The 25555-nt window shown below is 42.5% G+C and overlaps 1 protein-coding gene across 1 annotated transcript in view; it reads right to left on the reverse strand.

Moving 5' to 3' along the window:
• Positions 1-25555, reverse strand: part of Piezo2 (piezo type mechanosensitive ion channel component 2) — a 354156-nt gene that overhangs the window by 153503 nt on the left and 175098 nt on the right. The window contains exon 4 of the mRNA XM_026783664.1: positions 9738-9780. Within this exon, the coding sequence (XP_026639465.1) occupies positions 9738-9780 (43 nt within the window). The remainder of the gene's footprint in view (positions 1-9737; positions 9781-25555) is intronic.

Raw genomic sequence — 25555 nt, forward strand, 5'->3', positions numbered from 1 at the left:
AAAAGGAAGATGCTACAAATACTACACAAAGGCTGGGTGCTCTTGGCAGAAACTGGGATTAGAAAGGATAGAGCGGGGGCAGAAAGTGCTAAGGAGAGGAGAATTTTCTGGAGCAGTGGTGCTGAAGGCCTTGACTTTTAGGCTGGATGAAGAAAGCAGAGGAAGCCCTAAGTAAGTGGAGTACCAAGTGAATGTATGTGTTGACACAAGCCAACCATGTTAATACCCTAGGACCCCGGAAAGATGGAAGGATTTACAGAAAGCCTTCTCCTCAGGAAGAAATGGCAAAGCCTTCCCTCTGGTCCATACGTGGATGTTGACAGAATATGCTAAAATATCTACCATAGCTTTCTTCCTCCTGGATGTCCACAGCCTGAAGACTGCTCCCCTACAGAGAATGCGTGCCTACTGAGATTAGCTAAACCAGTCCCCATGTCCAGCTGCATGCCATAAACCCTTTGTTTACTGGTGGGTTAGCAATAATGCTGTCTCTGTGATTCAGTTGTGAGCAACAACCTCCCCGCCCCGACTCTGTTCACTCATTATAATAAACAGGCCGAGCTGGGTGGTGGGAGCCAAAGCAGAAACCCAGACCACCCGACCCCAGCTTTCTGCCTGTTTCTGTCTTTTCTTCTTTCCCTCACTGCCCAAATCAGGTCTGTGTTCAGAGCTGTGCTTGACCCTGCAAATGCTGGGTGGGAGGAATGCCAACCCCATACTCTGGGAATCCTAACAGTAGCTGAGGTGGGCAGCAGAGAAGACAGGAAGGAAACAGCATTTAGTAGCCACAGAAGGTCTTTCCGTCTCCTCTGCTCACTACCTATGGCAGGAAGCCACAACCAGGTCCGATGATGTAATTGTTTGTTAAGGAGTTTGTGTACATTTAGGAAGGCTTGCATGAAAGCCTGAGTATATATCTGAGGGGTGGTGGAGCATTTCCCACGATCTTAAGGGAAAACTGACAGTTCTTATTAAATCTGCTTCATAGAAGCTGCCATTTTATCTGAGTCAAATGTCTTTGTCCCTAGCTAAGGTGTGTCTCTGATAGAGGCAAAGAAAAACTAGCTTATGTTAATGAGAGTTATGAAAGATCTGATTTCAGAATATGCACAGGACACAGATCAATACAAACACGAACTCCGAGTTTCTAGATAGCACCTATCAAGGGAGCTCTCTCAAACACTGCTTTTCCTAGACCCCACGCCTCAACTCTATCCCGCATGGAACAGACGGTTTGCCATCTCAGGCTTTCTACCCAGCATGTGCTAACACCCAGACTTGAACTCCCTAAGGGAGATGTTCTACAGCTTGTCTGTTTGCACCGCTAGTGAAACCGAAACCATCACGTGAATATCTCCAGCCCAGATCATGGTGCCAGTGTAAACACCCGGAACCCTGCTTTGGTTCTGACCACAGCCATTTATGGCCCCCGGGACCCTGAGCTACAAGGACCCAATCTGATAAAGACAGAGCTCACAAACCAAAAGATACTTTCTCCCAGTCATGTTTTCAAAGAAAAGTTTTAATTAAGGATAACATTTTTTTTCTCTAAAGAGAAACAGATTATTTGACCAGATGCCTATTAAGTGATACCCTGCTGGGGTGAGTGAAGATTGAGTTGAGTATTTCACAAGCTGGAAACTAAAGTTCTAGGTAAAACCCAACAGTTCAAAGATGTAAATCACCTACATTGATTTTACACACACACACACACACACACACACACACACACACCACCCCTCCACACACACTCAGAGATGGACACAGAAAACAGAGAAGAATATTCTCTTTCCCTCTCCTCCTCCTCTTCCTCCTCCTCTTCCTCCTCCTCTTCCTCCTCCTCCTCCTCCTCCTTCTCTCTCTCTCTCTCTCTCTCTCTCTCTCTCTCTCTCTCTCTCTCTCTCTCTTCCTAAACAGAGTCTCTCACTAAATCCAAAGCTCAGTGCTTCAGCTAGGATGCTGGATGATTGAGCTCTCTTGATTTCTGCTCATGATTCGCTTGCTCTACCTCATCCCCACCCACCCACCATGCTATCCCTGCCTGCTGGGGCTCTTTATAGGTGCCCACACTTGTAGAGAAGTATTCTTACCCACTGAATCATCTGCTTATCATACTCTAGCCCATGCTCTCTAGTCTCCTACTCTAGCCCCTACCCTAGCCCCTTACTTTGACAACCTTTCTAATTTTAAAACAGGCTACTAAACTTTTCAGGAATGTTTATATACTCACAATGGGAAAGAATATAGAGGCCCTTATTCCAGAAGGCCAACATTTATTGTAATGAACTCACAAATAAAAACAGCATGAAGTTAGGTTAAGACAGTTACTCCAGCAAACACTTTCTTTTCATCAGAGTGATTTTCATTTTTACTGAAAGAAGCCAGCAGGATGAATTATGTAAGGAAAAGGGCTGGACTCCGTGCTTCTGTGTGAAAATTATTCTTGGCTTATAAACCATGCTGCCAAACTCCAGTTGAGACCACTCCTTATTTTGTAGACATGATTAAAGCATTGAGGTGATTTGAGGTTCATGTGTTTTTTTTTCTTTTCTGGAGGCTCCTCAGAGAGGCGAGATGAAGAAAAACCCACCTTGATACAAAGAATCTTTCATTTTATACATTAAAGTTCACAGACGTATGACCTCAGTTTGAAATTTTAGAAAGTAAGCCACTTGGAAACTACAAATCTTTATTTTCCTCAGTGGTTTTTTTTCTCGATTCCTGCGTCTGCACAGAACAACACATCATGAAAGCATTCTTAGGGCCTGAATTTTTATTATTTCTAAATACTGTGCACACATCAGCTCAAGACATGATGGTAAATTCCATCACCCAGTTATTAAGTTGTGAATGTAGAGAATAAAACCTTTTAAATTTGGCCTTAAATTCTCAAAGGACTTACTTGTTCTCCAAAGGCAAAACTGATAGTAACTAAAATATTTTGAGAAGGGCAGATTCTATGAAATTAGGGTCTGTGTCACCGACCCTAATAGTTATTTAAAATGTCACTTGTTTATCAAGCATCTCTTTGATGTTCCTTATTTCCCTATCCTGTGGCTAGAACCAAAGGCTGCAAAGTGACAACGGGCTTTTTTTTTTCCCCCAGGAAACTCAGAATAATGTAAGACCCAAAGGCAAGGCGGGACTATATGGTACACACATCACTATAAATATTGTTTGATCCTAGAGGCAGACAGGCATTGTTGGAAAAACAGGAGGGAAACATTTAAGAGAGTTCTGAGATGAAGTGGATGGGCATGCATGGCTGGGGTGTCCTAGAGAGGATCACAAGAATGAGAGCATCAGTTAGCTTTCTACAAGATACAGGGGACAGGCTACCTTATAAAGAGAAGGTATGCTTAGTACTGGAGCGTCAACATCCAGACCTGAGCATCCTGCTGGCTTGTCCTCTGGTACTGTTGAAGCCCACTGTGTAGTTTGAATGTAACTGGCCCCCACAATCCCATAATCCCATTGATAATTAAGATGGGCTCAACAGATGGAAGTTTCTCTATAGTGGGTGCAACAAGCGTGGCAACAGGCAGAAGGCTTCAGGAAGCTACAAATCTCCCCAGAGATAGAACCAAGGCCTTGAATCATTTCTACCTGCATTGGGAACAATTCTGGGAGAACATGTGTTCATTGTAGCTATTTTTGGTGTATTATTTTACATTTTCAATTGGTCTTTGGAGTGACATAAGAAAGCAACAGATAAAGCACATGCAATTATGTTGACAATGACGTCATCTGAGTCTAGGAGCAATAACCACATTCACTGAGAATAAAGCTTTGACTTTTTAAGTGAAAATGGGCAAGAGATCAGTAAAAGCCTGTTATTTTTAAACAGGCAGCAGTCAGCTTGACCTGAAAGCAGGAACCTGTCATTCTGTGGGCAGGCTGCTGGTCTCCAGGCTCTTACCTGATGAATCCTTTTCTCAGATAAAACTGCAGCTCGCTCTGGAAGGAGCAAACACATTTAGACCCTCTTCTGATCTGACTGTGGTGCCTTTGGCTAGCATTCTATCACCTTTTGGCTTTTATCCCAAATGCTACCTATGGTGTGTGAGGTACAGTGGCAGATGCCTTTTACAGGTAGAAGCATTTACAATCCAGCGCACGGTTCTCCAAGCACATTGGATCTTCCTGAACCGCAAGTGCTGCTACCACTGACACTTGACAAGGATGCACGCTGGCCTGCAGAGCACCAGGGTCTGCATCACACTGTGTGCACATGAGAACCAAACCTTTGCCGCTGAGAATTTGGGCCATCCTAGTTTATAACTCTTACTTAGAACAGGGAGAGTGCCACTGGCTTGACACTGTCACACTTGTCTAGCATAACTGTGACTAGATTGATAGGTGGCTATACGTTATAAATATTTATAATCATAAACTATGAAACTCTGTACAGAAAAGCAAGGTTTCTGGTTAAAGACGAAAGCTAAGCGGCATGGTGAATTCCCAGTCTCTTAAAAGGATCACAAAACAGAGAGGTTTTCTTAGCCACTATCTCTAGACTTCAGCTGCAGGCTAGAGAGCACAGTCGTGGACCTAAGAACACAGCTGCAGGCTAGTCAGTCCTGCTTCCTAGAGTTGAGGCGGTGAGCATGGCTCCCAGAGCTAGAAGTGAAGGTACCTCTGCCATGTCGAAAAGCCAAGCAAGGCAGAGTCAACAGCCAAAGCCACCGGGCCGGTCCTAAGCATGCCCACTTAGCATTTTAAAATTCTTCTTGTCAAAAAATAATTACAAATACACAATAATGACAGATTCAGTCAAAAACAAACCTCTAAGTCACAGTGTGTTTAAAACATATGCATAGGCTTGAGAAAGAGAGGAAAGGGATAGAGACAGTCATAGATCAAAAGAATAATTTAAAGATAATACGATGAGGTCCCTAAAGAAAAAAATAAATTAATAAAAATTACTATAATCCATGTAAAGATGGAAAATACACAGAGAATCTAGATTATGTGTACTATTGTGTTTTTTTAAATTTTTGACTGTTAATGAATTAATTGCTAACAGATATTTGATTATGGGGGCTATTAATTATATATATATACATATATATATATTATCATCTTGACTTCAAAATTTAAATCTGAGACTATGTTGCTTTAGAGAAGCAGTTTTGCTTTTATTTCCACAGAAAATGAGGGGCTGTAGACTCCTTCCATGTTAAAATGGTTTGATCAAGTAAAACACCCTGGAAAATCTCTAATGGGAGTGATGGCCCAGGTGATCCAACATCCATAACAGCTTCAAGGCAACTGTCTGAGACAATGTAGCTTCACAGACTACTACAGTCAAGTATTTAACTGTAATTCTAAATTTACTCAGGATCCCTATAAGATTACCAGCACCCAGCACCTCCAGTCAGCAGGAAGTAGTATAGAAAATTGTGTCCATATTTCCAAAATATTGTTTATTAATTTTTGTTTTAATTTAAGGGTGTTGTTTATAAGTGGTTAATGGTCATAGTCAATTTGTTTCTAAAGAAAAAAAGGGGGATATGATATAGAAATGTACTTTAATCCAAAAAAAAAAAAAACACTGCTAATCTCACAATACACTGGTATGGATTTTGGTTTATTGATACAGATTTAAGGTCAATTTTGCTACACTATACTTTATTTCTACTCTTGTTCAAAATTTTATGTTTATGCAGTTAATTTAAAAATGCAATGTATAGTTAAGAAATACAAATTAATAGTCGTCCATTATAGTCATGTTAGTTAGGTTTTATAGATATGCAGATATACTTCAGATGGATCTTCAAACACTTCAAAGACCTGTAGAATATGGCCTTAAAATGTTTTAAGAACTTTGACTTTTCTTGACAATGAGACACATCTGCTCCTGGCAGCATCAATTACTTCAAGGTCAGAAAGGGCATTTGTTTTCAATGTGCTAAGGCTAGCCACTTGGGCAATAAACTGCTCTTTCTTGGACTGATTGACAATATGCTGCATAAACTGGGCATGCAGGACCAATACAAGAGTGACTGCTAAATTTGCAAAAACAAGATGGGACAGTCCTTCAGGGTTCCTGCTTCATTAAAGAGTCTGTCGAATATTCTGCAGAACACGGAAGAAAATGACTGACAAACTACCAATAAAAAAAATGGGATAGTTTCAAATTTCCTACTTCACTGAGAAATATGCCAGAAACTCTAGGCTTATAGGCTGAATATGGATGCCCCAACATTACAGAAAAACTTTGGGTGACTGTCCAGGCAGCCAGCTATCTGTCAGTTCTAGAGTTTTGGAAGTTACTTACAATGTACTTTCTGGTTTCTTAGGTTGTATTATATCCTTATAAGGTCTTTGGTGGAGTTGAAGACTAGATAGTTATACCTTTCTTTAGTTATGAAACTTTAGAATCACAATGATAAAACAGATTATAGAATATTTTCTTTAATTTTGCCAAATATAAATGGAGTAAATACTATAACTGTAATTCTTGTTTGATAAGCATTTTGTTATAATTAATTTTACTATGTCAAAGTTAAAATCTTCCTTTTTAATTAGACAGACAAGAGGAGATAATGTGGGATTCCCCTCTGTATGCTGTGAATATGTTTTATTACCATTGGTTAATAAAGAAGCTGCTTTGGCCCATGGCAGGGCAGAATATTTCTAGGTAGGAAAGCCAAACTGAATACAAGGAGAAAGAAGGTGCAATCAGAGACACAAGCAGCTGCCAGGGAAGCAAGATGCGAGGTAACAAGTCACAGCCTCTTGGTAAAATATAAAATAATAGAAATGGATTAATTTAAGTTGTAAGAGCTAGTTAAAAATAAGCCTGAGCTAAAAGGCCAGTTTGTAATTAATATTAAGTTTTATAGTGTTTAAGTGGTGGGTGAGAGAGAAACCTCTCTCTCTCTCTCTCAAATATATTAAAGAAAGTCTCAAGCCTTATGCTATTTCTTACGTGTAGGCCAATATTCAGCTCTGAAAAAGCAAAAGACATTTTCTTCCAGGGCTATAGTGTGGTTACTATTCCTAAGGCTTCACAGTAGTGAGTCTTAGGGTCACTGGAGGCCCAATCAATATTTAAATTTCCTATTCCCATGAAAAATACCATTTTTCTATCCTGGTATACATTTATTCTGATATATCATGTGTACTGTCACAAGGTATTTAGAAAGGAAACATCTGAATGGTCCCACTAAGAACTGCATGGGGACGGCAGGCAGAGAGACCCCATAGGTTTTCCTTGCAGCCACACACCAGCAAAACACCGAGTCTCTACCTTCTTCTTGGAGAAGCTTTGAGGCTTCATCTAACAAATGACTTCTTCCTTTTAGGTGTGCTCATTTAAATACAATCTATTGCCCAACATATGGAGGAACAAACTTCACAAAATGACTTAGCTACGAAGAGGCCAACAACTCTTAACACTATTGCAAAGAAATATGAAGCTTTATTTAAGGTGAAATCTGAATTTTCATTAAGGCAAACATCAGGTTGACCTTGAGAGACAAGACGAAAGTTGTATTTTTCAGTCCTGCTGGCCAGCTTCACACCTATACAAGCACAACAGCTCCAGAGACTTACATCTGTTTCATTTTAAGATGTGATGTGATATGCAGAATACTCCCTTCCCGTAAATGAGAAAATATAGTAGCATTTTATGACAACATTTGAAAACCTGAATAATCACCAAAAATATTTCAGTAGATCTGCAGCATAGGTACTAAAAGCGATGGTTGAAACTACAATTCAAAAATAAACATGCCACTTGTTATGTATCCTAATAGTAACAGTGTTTTTATTCAGAAGCATGTAGATTTAGGGAGGCACTGGAGTATAGATATTATATCATCTGGTTTTATTCAACATAGTAATAAAATGAGAAGAGTCAGCAAGACTTGCAGCACAGGGTTATATCTCTAGAGGCACGGGGATAGGAAAAATAAAACAGAAAACAAAAGAGACCTATAACCCCCAAATTCTATGTGATACAACATTTGAGATCCTAGTGTTGGGAACCAAGAACCCTAGTGATTAACACAGGTTAACATGAGGTCTGTGCCTGGATGGAGAAACATGCAGAGTTTATTTGAATCTTTGTTACCTGTGAGGTCATAGTCCATAGAGGGAGTCCATAAGTGATGGTTATCATCCAAACCTGCCAGCTGCCTATTTCTGCAAATAAAATTTTCTTGGGATATAGCCAAACCCACTATCTCTAGCTGCAATCTGGTCCAACAGCAACATTAAGAAACTGGAACAGAAATTTTAATCTTGGGTCACAAGACCCTAAGAGGTGTGCTATCTGTCCCATTACAGTATAACTTTGCCAAATCCTCTTTTATGAACTAGAAATGATTTGGCAAATGTTTGGTGCACGGTACCTGTTGTTATGGAACCATCCATTACTTGAATAAGAGTTGGGGTCCTGTAGTCCAGGGATCAAGCTTTTTCTTTACTTGTGAGGTCATGTGGAAGCATCTTAGGGGGAAGCTCTCCCACAAAATGTTTTGCTCAGGTGACAATGAAGACTCTCAACTTGTTCTTTATGGAAAACTCGTCCAAGGTAAGTGCTATTGAAAGGACACTGAGATACCATTTCTTACACGATGGTATAAACCTCAGGATGATAACTTACTCTGATGTAAGGAAACCTATGTATTTGGCTGATGGGGTAACACCACTGGCTTACAGGTGAGAATCTGGTATATTTACCAGCATTCCATGTGGATTCCCTCATTGCACTTATGAGTCTATCTTCAAGATATTTGGCAAAAAGTAAATGTATGTAAGGCTACTCACAGTCAGGTTTTGTTTTTTAATGTGTGTGTGTTTGTGATAGTATTACTTGTCAATCTGATGGAACCCATGCTTGTCTGGAGAATCATCTCTGACCTAGCCCATGAGTAATTATCTTAACTGGCTTAACTAAGGTGGGAAAACCCAGGCAATAGCCTCATCTGCTGGGCCTCCAGTTGTAGTCAAATTGAAGGTTCTACGTGGGATGCCACATGCCTCTGGGAGAAAGTCATTTGCTATATCTGCCCCCTTCAGTTCAAAGACAGATAGCTCGGAGGAGCAGCACTAACCAGACACAGCTATCGTCGTCTTCCTGATGCTACTGGGAGTCATCTCTTGCTTGTGGGGAGATACCAGTGTGGAAATAAATAGGAATAAGTGACACAGTCCTAGCATTCATTATCTTAGAGCTGGTAAGATGTAGCTGTTTAAAAAATTGGGGATAATCAATATAAATATATATTTATTTGTATTAAAACAAGATGATGAAAACAAACAAGGTCAACTCTACTTGCTACAGTTCTTTAATTACTTAGCTCATCTTTCAGACTATTTTGTGGTCTAAGCATTCTCAAATCAAAGCTCATTTTCTTCTTTACTTCTCCTCTGTGTAGAGGTGGGAAACTTATTATCTCATTTGTATTTTACATTTTGATTTTTTTTTGAGACAAGTTCTCATATAATCCAGACTGGCCTCCGACTGCCCATACAGCTGAGGCAGGCCTTGAGTTACTGATCTTTGTGTCTCCGTTCTCAGGTGTGACGATTACCAAGCAAAGATTCTATGAACCAAAGCTCTAACTTTACAAAGACAGTGAGGCTTTGAGACATAAAGTGACATCATGTCCAAGGTCACAAAGTCAAAGAAGTGATGGCAAGGCTATCGATTCACAATGGAGAAACCACTTAGAATAAAATGGGACGGTGGTGGCTACATGTGGGCTGTGCTATTCCCGGTTTACCTTTCGAAGCCAATCTGCCGGAAGGTCTTTTCCCACGTTGAGCCTGAAAGGTAAAGAGACCACGGTCAGCACACTCATGGACTCAGCTTCCCTCTGCTACCTCACATGTCTGTGAAATGGCATCTTCCCTCAAAGCCATCACTCCCACATCCAGTCTGCAGATGGCTTTTGCACATTCTTGTTTGTTTTTTTTTTCATTTCATGCTTAATTAATAATGCAGTGATACAAAGATAATTAGATTCATCGCATCAAAGATTCATCATCCCTTTGCAATGCAAACATTCAAAATCCTCACTCATGGCTATTTTGAAAAATACAGGAATTTCTTGTTTGGTTGAGTTAAATACTGTGTGATACAACATCAGAGTTCTTCTCTTCCATCAAACTGTAATTTTGTACTTGACCACTCCCCGCCACACACACCTTTTCTAGCTTCTAGTAAGACCATTTTACTCTTCTTCCAGGAGGTAAGTTTTCCAGACGCCACAAATGTTACAAAAGCAAAATCAGACAAATGGAATCACATCAAATTGAAGTTGGCAAGCAACCACACTCCAGACATAGCAGTATGTCTAGTTGAGAAAAAAATGTGAGTCCTATTCTCATTAAAAAATAATGTAATGAGGGCTGGGAAGATGGATAAATTATTAAAATATTTGCTGTGCAAACATGAGGACCAGAGATGGGATCCACACGCCCCACAGAAGTGCTGGCTTTTGTTAAACACTATCCCGACAGATACTGTGCACATGCTGAAGTTAAGGGGTTGGTGGTAACTCATGGTATTTTTATATTTATATTTTAGTCACTATGGCAAATTGTTCCCCATCTGACATTTGGTGTGTAAGTTGTGTCTGCAGCAGCTGATAGCCACGACAGATCACATCCCACTATGTTCTGGTGCCTTATTCTGCAAGCAGGAGTGGCGAGTTCAACCTGTAGTCTCCAGAGGCTGCTAAGAAGATGCTCACAAAAGTCTGAGGAAACTGGGCTGGTACAGAAATCTTGTGAATTCTGCTCCAAATGCTTTATCTCCAAACTGCCACAGAGATATCCAGAGGCAGGTCGGCTTCCTGGAGGACAGGAGCTCACATGGAACCAAGAAACCCCAGGGTTGTCTGGACTAATCTCAAGAGAGGCTGAATTAGTCTTGAGGGACTATAAGCTGTACTTCACCAGGAAACTGGGCCTGTGTTAACTGATCATGGTGCAGTGTTTTAGATAACTTGAAAGACTGGATTTCAGAGATGAACGGCATGCTGATTTAAACCAAATTCAGAGGTATTTTCCGAAATGACGTCACTGGGATCCAGCAGAATTCCAATTGGCTTTGTGAGTGCAACTGAGATCTAACCAGGCCAGGAATGTCCCTTGGCCCCAAGCCCAGGGAAGCGGCCTGCATATAAAGATCTTCCTTTCTGTGAATGCTACGCAAGATGATGGAGAATCCTTATCTCAAGAATTCTGTGAGGTGAATGATCTACTCTAGAAGTCCTACCAGATCAGACAGCAGTGAATAAACACCCGTGGGTAGAAGCCAGGTGCTTGTGCTGGCCACCACCTGGACCACATTATGAGGTGGGATGATGCCTCCTGTCAGAGGGTGAAGCTGACCGTCAGGAGCAGAGCAAGCATGGGGAGCAGCGAGGTGATGCTGAGAGGGGCTTGATGCTATTCTTCCTGACTTCTGCTTCCACTGGGAACCAACATACCTCAATTCTATTCCATTTCTGTCATTTTTCCTGATCTTTCCAATGTATTCGCAGATTTTTTCCCCTTCTTTTAGTTCTAAGAAAATCATTTCTCTGATTTCACTTATTGTGAAGGTAAAATTAAAATGTAATGTAAATGAAATGATTAACTTTCACTTATAGGGCCTACATGATTTCTGAAAAAATATAAATTTAATCAAACAAGCAAGACAAAAAATCCTAGTTTTTGGCTCAGGCTGTCAGTACTCTTTGAAATAAATGTGGCCAAGTCACTGGTCCATGCGGAGACAGAGAATGCCTTCCACCTGGTCTGCAGGATCTTGCTGTCTTCACATCACAGGCTCATCGACTTTTGCTGTTTGCACTTGCTCACCAGCTGCGTGTGCGAAAAATGGGTCTGGATACATTCAAATTTGGTTTCTGCCCTTAGGCCCCCTATACATTAGAGGTTTGGGTTTTTATGTCCTTGGTGAGCATTTAGTCGGGATAAAACAAGAAATTCCCAATAAATGGACCAGACAGACCCAGATCCTTTGGCACAGAGGATATTTTCGGCAGCTCATTATGCAGCTTCTGAGGAATTCTTTTAAAGTCATCAGCCATGGTCCATGGCCGTAAGCTGATAGCATTTGCCTTTGCCAGGGCAGCCCCGCATGTCAAAAACAGTAGAGAAAACAAAAGCACATGGCCAACTTCTTCAGATTTTACCCTTTCCAAATGAGATTTACAGGGGTCCCTCACCTGTGGTTTTCCATGCTGTAGTACCAGTAACCCACAGTCATCTGTGGTCTGAAATATTAAATGGAAAATTCCAGAAGTAAACGGCTCACAAGTTTTAAATGACTTTCATTACAGTAGATTGCCATAATTATTCTATTTTATGAGCTGCTATTGTCATTAACCTTCCCGAGTCTCAGGAAGAAGCAACACTTTATCATAAGCGTGTATATAAGAGAAAGCACACAATCTGTGAGGCTTTGTGCTATTTTCATTCTAGCATCCACTGGGAGTCTCGGAACATGTCCCCAGAGGCAAGAGGGACCACTGTAACCCACAGAGGAGTCTAAAACAGGCCGTATTTTCCAGCAGAAGGCAGGCAACACAAAGAAACTCCTAGCATACAGAAAGGGATGACATTTTTAAGTTTTTTTTTTCCTTTTCAATCCGAATGGTGTAATTACAAGCCATGATGTATGATTCTTCACTTTTAAAAGCTGCCCATGTTAGTGCGCCAACATCCTGCTCAACAGAACTGTAATCTAGAGCAGAGGGCGGTAGAGCATGGATGGAGTCCAGCTGGAGTCCAAGGACATTCACTTGAGGAGCAAGGCCCAGTATCTGAGCTGGGTATTCCTGGGTGACAATACTCCATAGTGCCTCTCCGCTAACTCTCAGGAGGGGAGTCCTAAAGAAGACAGCCATGCTGTCTCCCAGAAGGTACGTCAGCAATCACTCCTTACAGACGAACAATGTTCTGCCCCTCGAGTCTCATCCCACAGCTCTGTCTGCTTATTAGTCTTTTTAAAACTTAGATTGATTTATTTGTGTGTGTCTGTGTGTATGTGTGCCATGTCACAGCGCCCAGGTAGAGGTCAGCGGGCAACTTGTGGAGTTGGTTTTCTCCTCCCAACACATGAATGCTAGGGATCAAACGACGGTCATCAGGCCTTGTGGCAGTTGCTTTTGTCTGCCGAGCCATTTTACTGGCCCTTTCTTGGTGAGATTTTGTTTTTAATAGATTGTTTTCACACAGTATATTTCCTTTCTTGAGTGGTTGCCAATTGAAGATAACTTCTGGTCTAGGGATGGGGGCTGGTGTCTGCTTCCTCTCTCAGCACTGGACCCCCATCTGGCTCAGACCCCTGCAGGCCCTGTGCATGCTGCCATAGTCTCTGTGTGTTCGCATGCTTATTGGTCCTGCTGTCTTTAGAAGGCCTTGCTTCCTTAGCATCCTCCATCCCCTCTGGCCCTTATGTCTTCTCTTCCACTGGGTTCCCTGAGCCCTGAGGGGAGGGATTTGATGGAGACACACTTAGGTTGAGTGTTCCAAGGTCTCTCACTCTCTGCATCTTGCCTGGCTGTGGGTCTCTATTTGTTCCCATCTGCTGCAGGAGGAAGCTTCTCTGATGATGGCTGAGCAAGTCACTCATCTTTGAGTATAGACGAATGTGGTTAGCGAGTCATTGTATTAGGCGTTTAATTGTTATGTTGATTTCCAATGTGAAACATTCTTTAAAATGGGTAAAAATTCTTAAAAGTGCCTGCATCCTCCTCCCCAGTATTTGCCTGTATGTTAACAATGAAACAGTTCACATCATTAGACCCTTACAAGGTGCGAGACTTACATGCATTAGCTAAGCAAATCCCCTTGAACATTCAGTGAAGATATTACTATTATTCTATCCTACCTCAGGTGAGAAAACAGAGGTTCAGATTAATTCTAACTTCACTCTGCTTTGCCAAACTTTAGGCACTGCGTTCAGGTCTTGCCTTCTTTGACAGCATGGGTACTTATCTTTGAATCCTCGTGTTTCTAGTTAACCCCAGTATTTGTGTCTTGAGGTTATGAAGATTAATAAAGTTGTGTGAGTAAGGTCCCCTAACGTCAGTAGTGGTGATGGAAAAAGAGAGACTTTAGCTACCACCGCATTCCATCTCACAGTCTGATGAGCTTCACGGTGCTATGATGCAGCAGAAGGCTCCCAACAGAGGCTGCCCCATGTCTCTGAACTGCCCACGCTCCGGCAGCAGAAGCTGTTACCCAGTGTGTGGTGCTCAGCTGCGGCAGCAGCTTCCTCTTCCTTCTCCTTCTTATCTCTCTCTCCCACTTGATGTAGCTATAGCATGGCATTCAATCCTTTGCCCTGCCCTCTGGCTCTGGATCTGATCATTAATGCTAGAAGCATAGAAGTTTTCAGCATGTCGATTTCACTGAACTATGTAGCTCGAATTCTAGTATTCTTTATCTGTCTCCCACAGAAACGGAGCAACGTTGCAGCCATCTCTCATCATCCCTGTGCATTTCCTTGATCTTGTTAAGTATTCAAAATGCACAACAAGGTTTCAAGCATATAAATAAATGTCAGTAAAAGGTCAAATACAGGCATGTGGTCCATACAAGATGGAAGCAGAGTGAGCATCTTTTTTGTTTTTTCTGTGGTATCAATTTGAAGCTGGAGAACATTATTTGCAGAGAGGCATGGGCACTCTAGTGACCACTCTGTTTCTGCATGTCTTTCTTTCCTCAGACAAGACCCCCTTAGACATGATGATCAGAGGATTTCAATGCACTTTTATTTTTTCGCAAATGCAACTAGCAGAAAAGCAAAATTCTCCATCTTCGCACCACAATGGGAGCTCCCTTCATTACTATGTCTTTTCTCTGATTCTTTTTAGCTGCCATTCTTTCAACCAATTTCATACTCAAACTATAGAAAAAAGTAACTGTTTTCCTTAGAGTCTCAAGATGTAACAGAAAACAACAGTGTCAGACAAAGGAAGCATCTCTTTCTGCTGGTTGAATGGGTTTATACCAAGTGTGTCTCAGACACTGAAACAATTTGAACATAGGCCTGTTTCTGCTCTTTTTGAAATAACTAGCAGAAAAGGAGCAATCATCCACAAGTGATGGATTTTGCAAGCTTACTCCTATAAAACAGGAATATTTTCATATACCACCTGAGCTCTCAAACAGGCAGACACGCCACCTGGCACAGAACTGGGTGAGAAAGAGCTCAGGTATCGGGAAATTATCCACACAGTCTCGGTCAGGGGCTTCATTTACATCATATTTCTAACTCTTAAAAGGAAAAGAATTTTAAACTTAGTTGTTTTTTTTAAAGGCCAAGATTTAACCATGAATAGAATATGGAATCGTAAGAGAAAAGTAGATTTTTCTTCCATTTGACCAATAGCGGCATTCAAAGTGTCCTACATACAAAGTGAGATACAAATCCCCTCATTAAATAATGGATTAAAAACAGTTTTTGATTTCTGGTTTAAAATATAATTCAACTGGCAATATGAAAGTTTTCCCATTGAAATAGTTATAGACATATGGAAAAGACACAGAGAGAGGGGAGGAGAGGGAGAGAGAGGGGGGAGGGAGAGGGAGAGAAAAAGAGGTTGGGGGAGTATGTATCTATTTTCAAGAATCACAAAATAACTGCTAGCACATCGGTTTTTCTGAACTGCGTAGCTCAAATTCTAACATTATACGTCTTCTACAGAAACCAAGCAAACCCCCAGCCCCTAAAGAATGTACAAACATATTTCTTCCCTTTCCCGTGGTCTACCTCTCATTTAGAAACAGTTACTTTTCTGTAAGGAGCTGACTAATGACCTTCTTACATAGATGGTTTGTTCCGAGGTGGGCACATGTGTTTCCCATCAATATCATCATCATCACCACCTTTTCACACCCGATCACACACCCAGAACGAATTAGGCAGTAGGAGGGGAGTCTGAGCGGGGGTTGATGGGGATGGGGACGCCCATGGGATTGCATCTTTTGAGAACTAGTGGGCTGGCCAGTAAAAGAATTTATAGGCATGGCTATGGACTGACAATTCCTGGCAGATCCCCAACATGAACAATGGAAACAGCCTAAATGAGCATCAAGAACAAGAGTCTAAACACACAGTTTCAGTGCAGGGGCCAGTATGTAATTTACGTTTGTATGTTGACACAGAGCAGTGGGAAAACTGAGACTTACAATCTTTATGTGATTAGTAAAATTATAGTTGACAGGTTGTCACAACCCATTCAAGCCCATAACGTTCCCATGACTTGGGGCTTTCTACTCTTTATGCATCTGCTTCAGCGAGAATGTTTACATTTCTTTTATCACAAGATGGTCAAAAATAGAATCTGGAGGAAATCCACAACGTTTAGAAAGCAAGGACAGAGAGGAAAGTCAGTTTTTAAAAGGGGGGCGCAAGAATGAGAAGGGAAGAGGTTTTTAGGAATGAGAGGCCAAGTTTAGGGAGAGGTGTTTGTGTCTTTGGGGCCCCTCTGGGGGAGACAAGTAACTCAAAGAAGTTTAGGGAGAGGACTGGAAGCTACTCCCTGGCAAAGCATCCCCTGGGGGAGCACCCGACTCTCCGGGTTCCATCCTAAGGAGATGAAATAAGTTTCAGAGGAACGATGGAGAGCATTGTGTGAAGGGATAGTTTTCAGAGCGGAGCAAAGTTGGGGGAGGAAACAAGGACAGATTTCTACTTTTAAAGTCAGGTTCCATGAAGGTGTAGAGAGGTGACAGAAGAAGCAAGGAGTTGGTGGGACCGCCGAAATATGAGCAGGAATAACGGTCAATATAGGCCTTCAGATGTGACACGTGTGTACCTTCATTGATGAAAGGGGATGGAGAAGAAGGCTGAGCAGAGGTTGAAGAGCCAGAGATGAAGGGAAGTCCCATTTTCTCATCAGCAGAGAGTGATCAGACTTGACATGGACAAGTAAGGACTCTCAGAAGGGACAGAGGGAAGAGGATCATGGTAACGTGTACTCCATTACAATACCATAAATGTAGCAAATGATAGGCATGGAGTTGAGACCGAGCATACAGAACAATGATCTGTGTAAGGAACATGAAAATGCCTCTGGCGGATTGCACATTTGAATAAATATGGTCATGCAAAATCTACACGCTGATGCCTCTTCACAGAGAATCATGATACACAGAGAACGAAAATGAAACAAAGAAAATCATACTTTAGATGGCATAGAAAAGCTCTAAGCATATTTTTATTGTTCCAACTTAGCATGCTGAGATACCCTGCACTGGCTCCACAGAACACTCTAAAAGTTACCCTAAAAAACAAAACACCCAGCAGCTGCTGCTACCCATCGATAGCTTTGCCTTCTGCCCGTCTCAGAGGCCGACTTCAGAAGACATTTCCAGGAACTGTTGTTCCCCTCATTTCAAAGCCAGGTGCATGGAGTTTGATAAGTCTCCCAAGAATTACACACGCTCAGAAAACTGACTCCAGGCTTTTACCGCACTGACCATACGGTGTATGAGTTCTCAAGCAGGCCTGGAATTCTGAGGTGCCTGCAGGAGACTCCCACGTGCTTGCTCTTATGTGAACTCCATGAGGCGACTCGCGGTAAAAATTTAATGAAATAAAAGCAGCTGGGCAAAGAACTTAATAGGTGAGAACACTAGAAAGTGTGAGCTATCACATTCCCCTGACTGTTCTTCTTGTAGATGTTCTTTCTTTCAGGAATGTAGGCATGTCAAAGCACCTCAGACCTCAAGAGCAACCCTGAGCTAGTCTACAGGGAATGTTGGACTCGGGAAGAGTCACTGTGGAGAAGTCTCTATGGCAGACATCAGGAGCCTTTCCGTTTTGATCTTGTATGACTCGACACGTTGAGGAGCTCATATTCATATGTGCTTATTATTTTTAGGCCTCAATCTAAAACTTTTCGGAGGGCATTAGTGACACAGCTTTTACTACTCCCTTCACGAGTCTGTAGCTACATATGTCTTCAGGCAATTACAAGATGAAGTTGATATCTTCTGTTCCAGTACCAATATTTTCTCAAAGGCGTGGCTGAAGTAAGGTCCTGGAATTCTGGCAGCGCAGATGACAATGACTCCACTCTTTGCATCAGCATACCACACTTTCTAGGAGTGAGCTATCATACGGGGACACACACTACAGGTCCACAAAGTTTGGCCAAGGCATTCCTAAAAAGAGGGTCAGCATCTTCCTGGCACCAGTACAATCAAAATATCTGTGCTGTCTCTTACACAAAGTAGGTTATAGAGAAAAAGCCACTAATACAAGGTTCTTGGATAATGTTTTTTTTTTAATGTTTGTTTTTATTTACGTGTATGTGTGTGCCCTGTGTGAGTGTGTTCCATTTGTGTCTTTGAACCCGTGGAAGCCAGGAAGGAATATCAAATCCCCTGGAGCTGAAGTTATATGTGGTTGTGAGCTGCCCAACATGAGCCCTGGAACTAGACTAAAGTCCTGTGAAATAACAGCAGGCTTTTGTTTTAACAGCTGAGCAATCTCTCCAGTACCCTCAGCTAGTAATTTTTAAAGACCTGCTAATTTTTATTCTCCATGTATAAATGTTTTGTCTGCTGCATGTAGTGTACTGCATACGTACCTGGTGCCTGTACAGGCTGGAAGAAGGAGCCAGATCCCTTGCAAATGGGGTTACAGATAGTTGTAAGATGTTGTATGGGTGATGGGAACCACACCCTGGATTTCTATAAGAGGATCAAGAGCTCTTAATTGTTGAGCCATCTTCTTAACCCCCAGCTAGTATTTTAAATGAATAAAACTGCAATATGATTAGTGATTCATAACCTTAGGACACTAATTTTTCAAGATAACTATTGTCCAATTTCCTCTCTCAATCCCACATTGTAACATACAACACACATGAGCATTCACACACCCACATGCCTACAAACACTAAGTAAAATCATTTATTAAGGCCTGTATTTAAGTAAGTTCTGTCATAATTTATTTTTATTTTAGCATATTACTCTGCTTGGCGGCTTCACTTAATCCCCATTGTGTCATGAACTTTTTCTTATAGTGTGTGTTTGCCAAAACTCTCCAAAGATGTCTTACAGAAAATGCACATAAAGTCTCAGAAAGTCAAACCAATGAACATGTCATTCATTTAAAAGCAATTTCTTCATAAAGAGCTCACCAAGCTTACAAAGGAGCTCAGGCTGATGTTCATGAGGTTGTCATTCGCATGAGAATATAAACCAAATCTTGGCCATCTTGTCATTTCTGCAGAAACCGGAAGAAACTGTGTTCGGTTGGTTTTCTGTGTAAGCCAACAGAGGGGACACTGAGGAAGCGAGCAGCGGTAAGGTTGGCTGATGCACTTGAGAGAACGAGTGTTTCTGCTCAATCCACGCACACTTACATCCATTTGTGAGGAACAGAAGACGGGACAAAAGCATCTTTGGTTTTCTTATTTGTCCACTCTTGTGGAGCTGAGTTTCAGTGGAGACAGGCTTAGTTTTTGATCAGGAAAGGGTGTCGTCCTTAACATTCCTTCAGACATCTTTCACAGTATGACAGTTATCTCGTATGGCTGTGACTTTCTTTACATGAAGCACGAATTCCATATTGCATGTGTCACATAGTGTTCACTTACAAAAAACAGATGTACTTGGAAAAATCTCATATTATTGTCCATCACACATCTAAACAATGTGATTCCAAGGTTGTTTTAGTCCTGAGAAAATTGACCATTTCTCAATGCTTAATTCTATAATTATCATCATTAGCTTTGCTGTTAGGAGTTGGGCATTACCACTGAGTGAAAAGTTAAGGACAATCATGGACAGTGATACTTTGCTGAATCAACAGAGGGGTCCAATGATGGACAAGGTGTTGGGAGCAATGAGACCCCAGATCCTGAATTTCTTGTAATCCCCTGATCTGAGTGCCTACAGCTGCTCTGGGCATGAGACCTTCAGGAGTTTCTGATGGCAGGAGAGTGGTTTCTGGTGGGTTTGCCTGGGGCGTGGCTATCTCTATATAATCTGCCCCTGAACACAATAAAGGGGGCATTCTTGGGGAATTCAAGGATGACCCATGTCGCTGTCTCTCTGTTTGTGTGTGTCTGTGTATTTTAACCTCCAGTCCCCTTGCCCGAAGCTCACAAACTGGGTGCCAGCACACAGAACGCAGACACGGGGGCGTGGTGCGCGGCACAAGGGACATCTGCTGTGTTTGCACAACAGAATGCTAAGCAGCCACACAAAGAAGAAAACATCATTCACCGTGAATAAATATGGAGATTGTTGCTAAGTGAAATAAATCAAGGCACAGGAAGGCAAATTCCTAATGATCTCATTCATATGTAAAATCTAAACAAGCTGAGGTCATAGGAATAGAGGGCAGGGGTGTGGTACTAAGACATGGGGGAAAGAGGAGAGAGACGTAGGGATGGGAGGGATTGGTTAAGAGGGGAGCCACAACAATATTGTATCATATAATTCATGGGAACATAGAAATTTTCCTAGGGAAGATTTCATCACAATAATTAGGCTACATACATATGAACATGCATACATAGGTATATACAATAATGAGGCTACATGCATACATAGGTATATACAATAATGAGGCTACATGCATACATAGGTATATACATTAATCAGGCTACATGCATACCTACATGCACACATAGGTTTATATAATAATCAGGCTGCATACATACTCAAATGCATATATAGCTACACACATACAGGAGATGAACAATGGGGGAGTAAAGATAAAAGTCAAAATGCTACAGTTTGTACAATAAGGGGGGCTCCTATTGTTGGTAAACAGCCCCCCTTCCCTTTCTCTCTCTCTTCAGACTCAATGAGGAATGGACTATGACCTTCATTGACTTCATTGAAGTCCTTCATTCATTCTCAGCCCATACCCACTCCCCAAGTGGACAGGTTTCTGACTTTCAGTCATCAGGACTTCTTTCCTAGCCAGCTTCCCACTTGATTTCAGTTTCTCATCCGAGGCAGGGAATGGGACCATCTGCCTTTCAGGGCTGGGGGCACTGCTGCCTGGCTGGCCGCTCTGTAGCTGGATATCCCGGATGCTGGCAGCTGCTAGAGTTCCTTACACTTTGGTTCTGGGGATCCACATTTGTAGCCTGACCTCACAGATAAACCCTAAATCCTAAACCCCAGGCCTTTCCAACTGCATCTCTGGTTGTTACCCACTTATGATGCACCCTGAAGTGGGTTTGATGGTTACTTTAAACTGTCAACTTAACAAGAGAATCTTTGTGAGGGATGGGTGAGATCAGGCTGGTCTTTGGACATGCCCGTCTTGTCAAGGGATTTGTCTCGATTATACTAATTGAAGCGAGAAAACCCACCCACTGTGGGTGACATCATTTCTGAGGTTCTGGGTCTGGTGTGTGTAAGAGGAAAAAGGCAAGCTGAGCCGTAGTAAGCATGCGTGTACTTGCCCCCTCTCTCCCCACGGTGAATGTGGCTAGCTGTTTTAAGCTCTGTCGCCTTGACTTTGCTGCCACAGAGAACCTGGAACTGTGAACAAAAATCCACCTTTTCTCCCTTAAGCTGCTCTTTGTCAGAGTGTGCTGTCACGGCTTATTTTTGATGACTGTAACTGCAGGAGATCTGCTCAGTCAGTCAGTAGAAATGGCATCAAGTAGGAGGTTGGAAATCTGGTCCCAACCCATGAAGTCTAAAGGAAATCTGGGCAAAGCACTCAGGCACCTTGGTGGAAGCCTCAGAAATCAGACTCCACTGTCGGCTACCTTGTGCCTTCTGCCCTTCTGGTCCTCCACCGGGGGAGAAGGACAACTGAGGTAGGGACAGACTGAAAGCAGGCATTGATGAAGGAGGACTCCTGGGTCATTTCCTCCATGGTTAGCAACCCATCCACCCCTACCCCCTCTCTCCAGCAGTTCCTGCAGACCTTTACAGCCAGCAGGAAGACCAGGGAAGCAGGCAACAGTTTTCCACCCCAGGGATCTGAAAAGCTGGCTCGCAAATGACTGGGAACACTGTTGACGGGGGTCCTCCCTTTAGAGGCTTTACCGCACACAGCTAGGAAGGGACTCAGTGACGGGGGAAGACACCTAGTCCAGCTGGCTGTGCTGGTGCACTTGGACCACTGGAGAGGCCGAGGCAGGAGGAAGAGTTGAGTGGAGGGATTCAAAGACAATATACTGACCTCCTGTATTGATTAAAATGGAAAAAGGAGAAGGGGAAGGGAAATAGAGTCGGGAGAAAAGACAAAAATCCACTTCTTGCCATACAGCCCTCTTCCAACCCATTTGTGTGAAGGAATGCCAGCATTTATCTGTTGCTATTTTTGACTTAAGAGTCAGAAGGAAGGAGAAGCCTTGCACTGGTCACAGGGTCACACACACAGGCACAAGAGGCAGACTGCAGACTTCCAGGATGCTTTTCCTTTGATTCTATTGCTCTGGAGACACAGCAGCTGCATTCTCCAGATTCTCACCACATCTCCTTCCAAACTTCTCAGAGGCCACCGGTTTTCCTAATATCTATTTTTAAACTCAGACCACTTATATTGTGGGCCCCCCAAAACATCCATGCCCCGGGGATGCTGACTTAGGCACAGAAACTTGAAGTGGGCTATGAGAGCAATAACCGAAGAGTGGCTTCCAGAGAACTAGCTACCTGCAGAATAGCCAGGGATGGGGAAGGTGCTCCCAGGACACTGGAGCATATGGAATAGCCAGGGGTGGGGAGGGTGTTCCCGGGTCATCGGAGCATGCAGAATAGCCAGAATTGAGGAGAATTTGCCTAAGTCAGCAGAGCAGTGCTGAGGCAACACAACATAGCTCACAATAAAGGAACCTTTTCTCCAGAACCACGCTTTCTACTGATAAATATTGGGAATATTACATCCACACACAAGAATGTCTGACTCATCTGTTGGCACACAGCAGGATCCCTGAGATTTAAATCAGAAGCAGCCGAGAAGCAATCAATACACACTTTAAGGCCAAAGCATGCTTCCAAAGGACATTAGAAAGCCTGCACATACAGAGTGAACATTTTCAAACATGGGGTATTAAGTAGAAGCAAGACGGGAGGTAAGCATTTCTGTCTCTCTGGCTGTGTGGCAGATGCGAATCATCTAATGCCCTAAGGCATTTGGACAGCCATCAACTACAAGGGGCCTCTTTTCATTGCCTTTTACCCTCTGGATGTTTCAAGTCCCATCAAAGACATAAAACTGTACTTTTAGGGGCATAAAATGTATAGAAGGGAGCACTTGCCCAAGCCCCAAAAACTTAAATGGGGATTAATGGATTTAGTTGATGGAAGAGTAACACCTTCAGGGCCGTGTACTTTCTTAATGAGAGTTCCACACAATGGCGCGCTCCCTCTGACTTTCCAATCTGATGTTCCATGGAAGCAACTGTGGTCATTAAGAGAGTGTGGACAAATTCTTTGATGAAACCAGTAACTGTGTTTTCCAGCTGCAGACAGGGAGAGGAGAAACTGGACTAAGAGGAAAAAACCCGGAGCCCTCAACCTGAAGATTGCTGGAATAATTCCAACTCAGGAGTCTAGTGTAGCACAAAACAAAAGAAATCCTTCCCTCCTGCCTACCAAACAGGCAGCGATTTTAAAAAAGAAACTGAGGCATCTCCCTCTGTTCTGAGCAGTCTTTGGGAAGGAACTCTGAATGCACACACTTGATCCAGAACATGGATTCCCAGTCCCGCTCATTGTTGCTCACCTCCACTCTGAAAGGAGGGGGGAGGCCGACTTTTACTTCGTGTGTTTAATCCCAAATCCTCACAGGCCATAAATAAAGCAAATGCAAAGGTTAGCTGTTCATGAATAAAGGTCCTAAGAATGGAACACAAGATTTAGCCACGTATGTCTCAGGCCTTCAAGCCATCACCACGTATTCCACAAATCCATTTTAAGTCCAGCGGATTTTTTTCTGGATCCAGCCCTGTATTAGCCAAAAGTCCCCCTTATTTATTGGTGACCTAAAGAGATTTGTGACTACTTTCTTTTAAGCAGTTATTTCTCCCCATCTTCCTGGCCAGCATGTGTCTTCCTGGGCTATAACTCAGAGCAGAGGAACACGTGGGGCCGGCCTGGGAAGGTGGAATAAGCAGCGTAGGGGAATACAAAGCCAGGCATGGTATCTCAGAGCCAAACATTCCTCTGGCCCATTCATGCAAAGACATTAACAGGACTTCACCTTCCTCCTTGCCTGATGGTTTAATTCAGATGCATTAGCAGGAAGATGCCGAAAAGGTGGTGTTTGTCTCTGGGCTCGCTCAAAGAGATGGATCGCCTCACACTAAGCTTTTAGCTCACTGTAAGTCTTCCAGTCGCAGTGGAGAGGTATCTGCCTGCACACTGGTCTTTAGGCAAACGGTGCTTGCTGAAGCTGCTGTATAGATTACAGTGCAGAGAATATCTGTGTGCAAGGGACGAGCCCAAACACTTGAACCCACGACCATTAGTATCTTTTGCTTCAATGCTATTAAACCAAACTTTTTTAAGTGTGTATTTTTAATTTGATTCATATACTGCATAATACTTACATGTACAAATATTATGCTGTATCCTACTAAGTTGGACAACTTCTATGTTTTTATGTATCTACTGAACTTTTAAATTAAATGAAAATTTGGAAAAATGTTATGAAAACTTCCTTGTGGTTGCCTGTTTTTAAACTTTCTTCATGCCTCTATCAGAGCTTCCTTCATGACTTCCTATGAACGTATGTTCTAGATCGTTAATAACTTTTTATTTATTTTGCAATGTGTTTATCAATCTACTAAATGTTATTTGCCTATTGACAAGTTAATATGTGTGTGTGTTCATGTGCATTTGTGTGTGTGTGTGTATACTACAGGGTCTCACTATCACAGAAACAAGCTGTTTTCTGTGTCTTTGCATTGCACTTTTGCGACTTATGCAGAGCCACTGCCACGGAGGTATGTTATATAAAGACTTATATCATGTGTTGTAATGAAGGGTCAGTAATTAAAGTGGACAGACAGTGTCATGTAACTCTTCAAAATCTCAAACAAGTCCTGCCCATTAAAATCACCCACGTTATTCAGGATCCACCAAAGCGCTTTTGTGGGAGAAACTGGGTGCTCATTTCAAACTCATGTTCTACTGTTGTGACATGGTGTGAGCAGCTGCTAAGATTGTTCTAGTCCGCGGGAGAGGAAGAGTGGACATTGTCACCCCTTGCATCAGAGTCCTGGAACAGAGCAGACCCAGGGCAAAGGCCAGGCTCCAGACCTGTGCCTGGGCCCCAGGGAAACGCTCGGAGTCTACTGGCTCTCATGGCTCATGGCGTGCATACCACAGCAGGTCCGGGCCCCAGTAGCTCTCGTGGCACACATACCACAGCAAGAGGCACGAGAAAGGGGCTTTGTGAGCTGAGTCCCACCCTAACTCAGGCAGGAAATCCGTTTCAAATTCCATTTGTAAAAGGCTGAGAACACTTGTTAACAGGCTAAGGATTTCTGTATGATTTTTTTTTTGACAACGTAAGTCATGTACAAAGAGTCAGAAATGAGTGTTAGACATTACCAATAGTGTGTGTGTGTGTGTGTGTGTGTGTGTG

This window comes from Microtus ochrogaster, chromosome 18, assembly GCF_000317375.1.
Source record: "Microtus ochrogaster isolate Prairie Vole_2 chromosome 18, MicOch1.0, whole genome shotgun sequence".
NCBI classification, from domain to species: Eukaryota; Metazoa; Chordata; class Mammalia; order Rodentia; family Cricetidae; genus Microtus; species Microtus ochrogaster.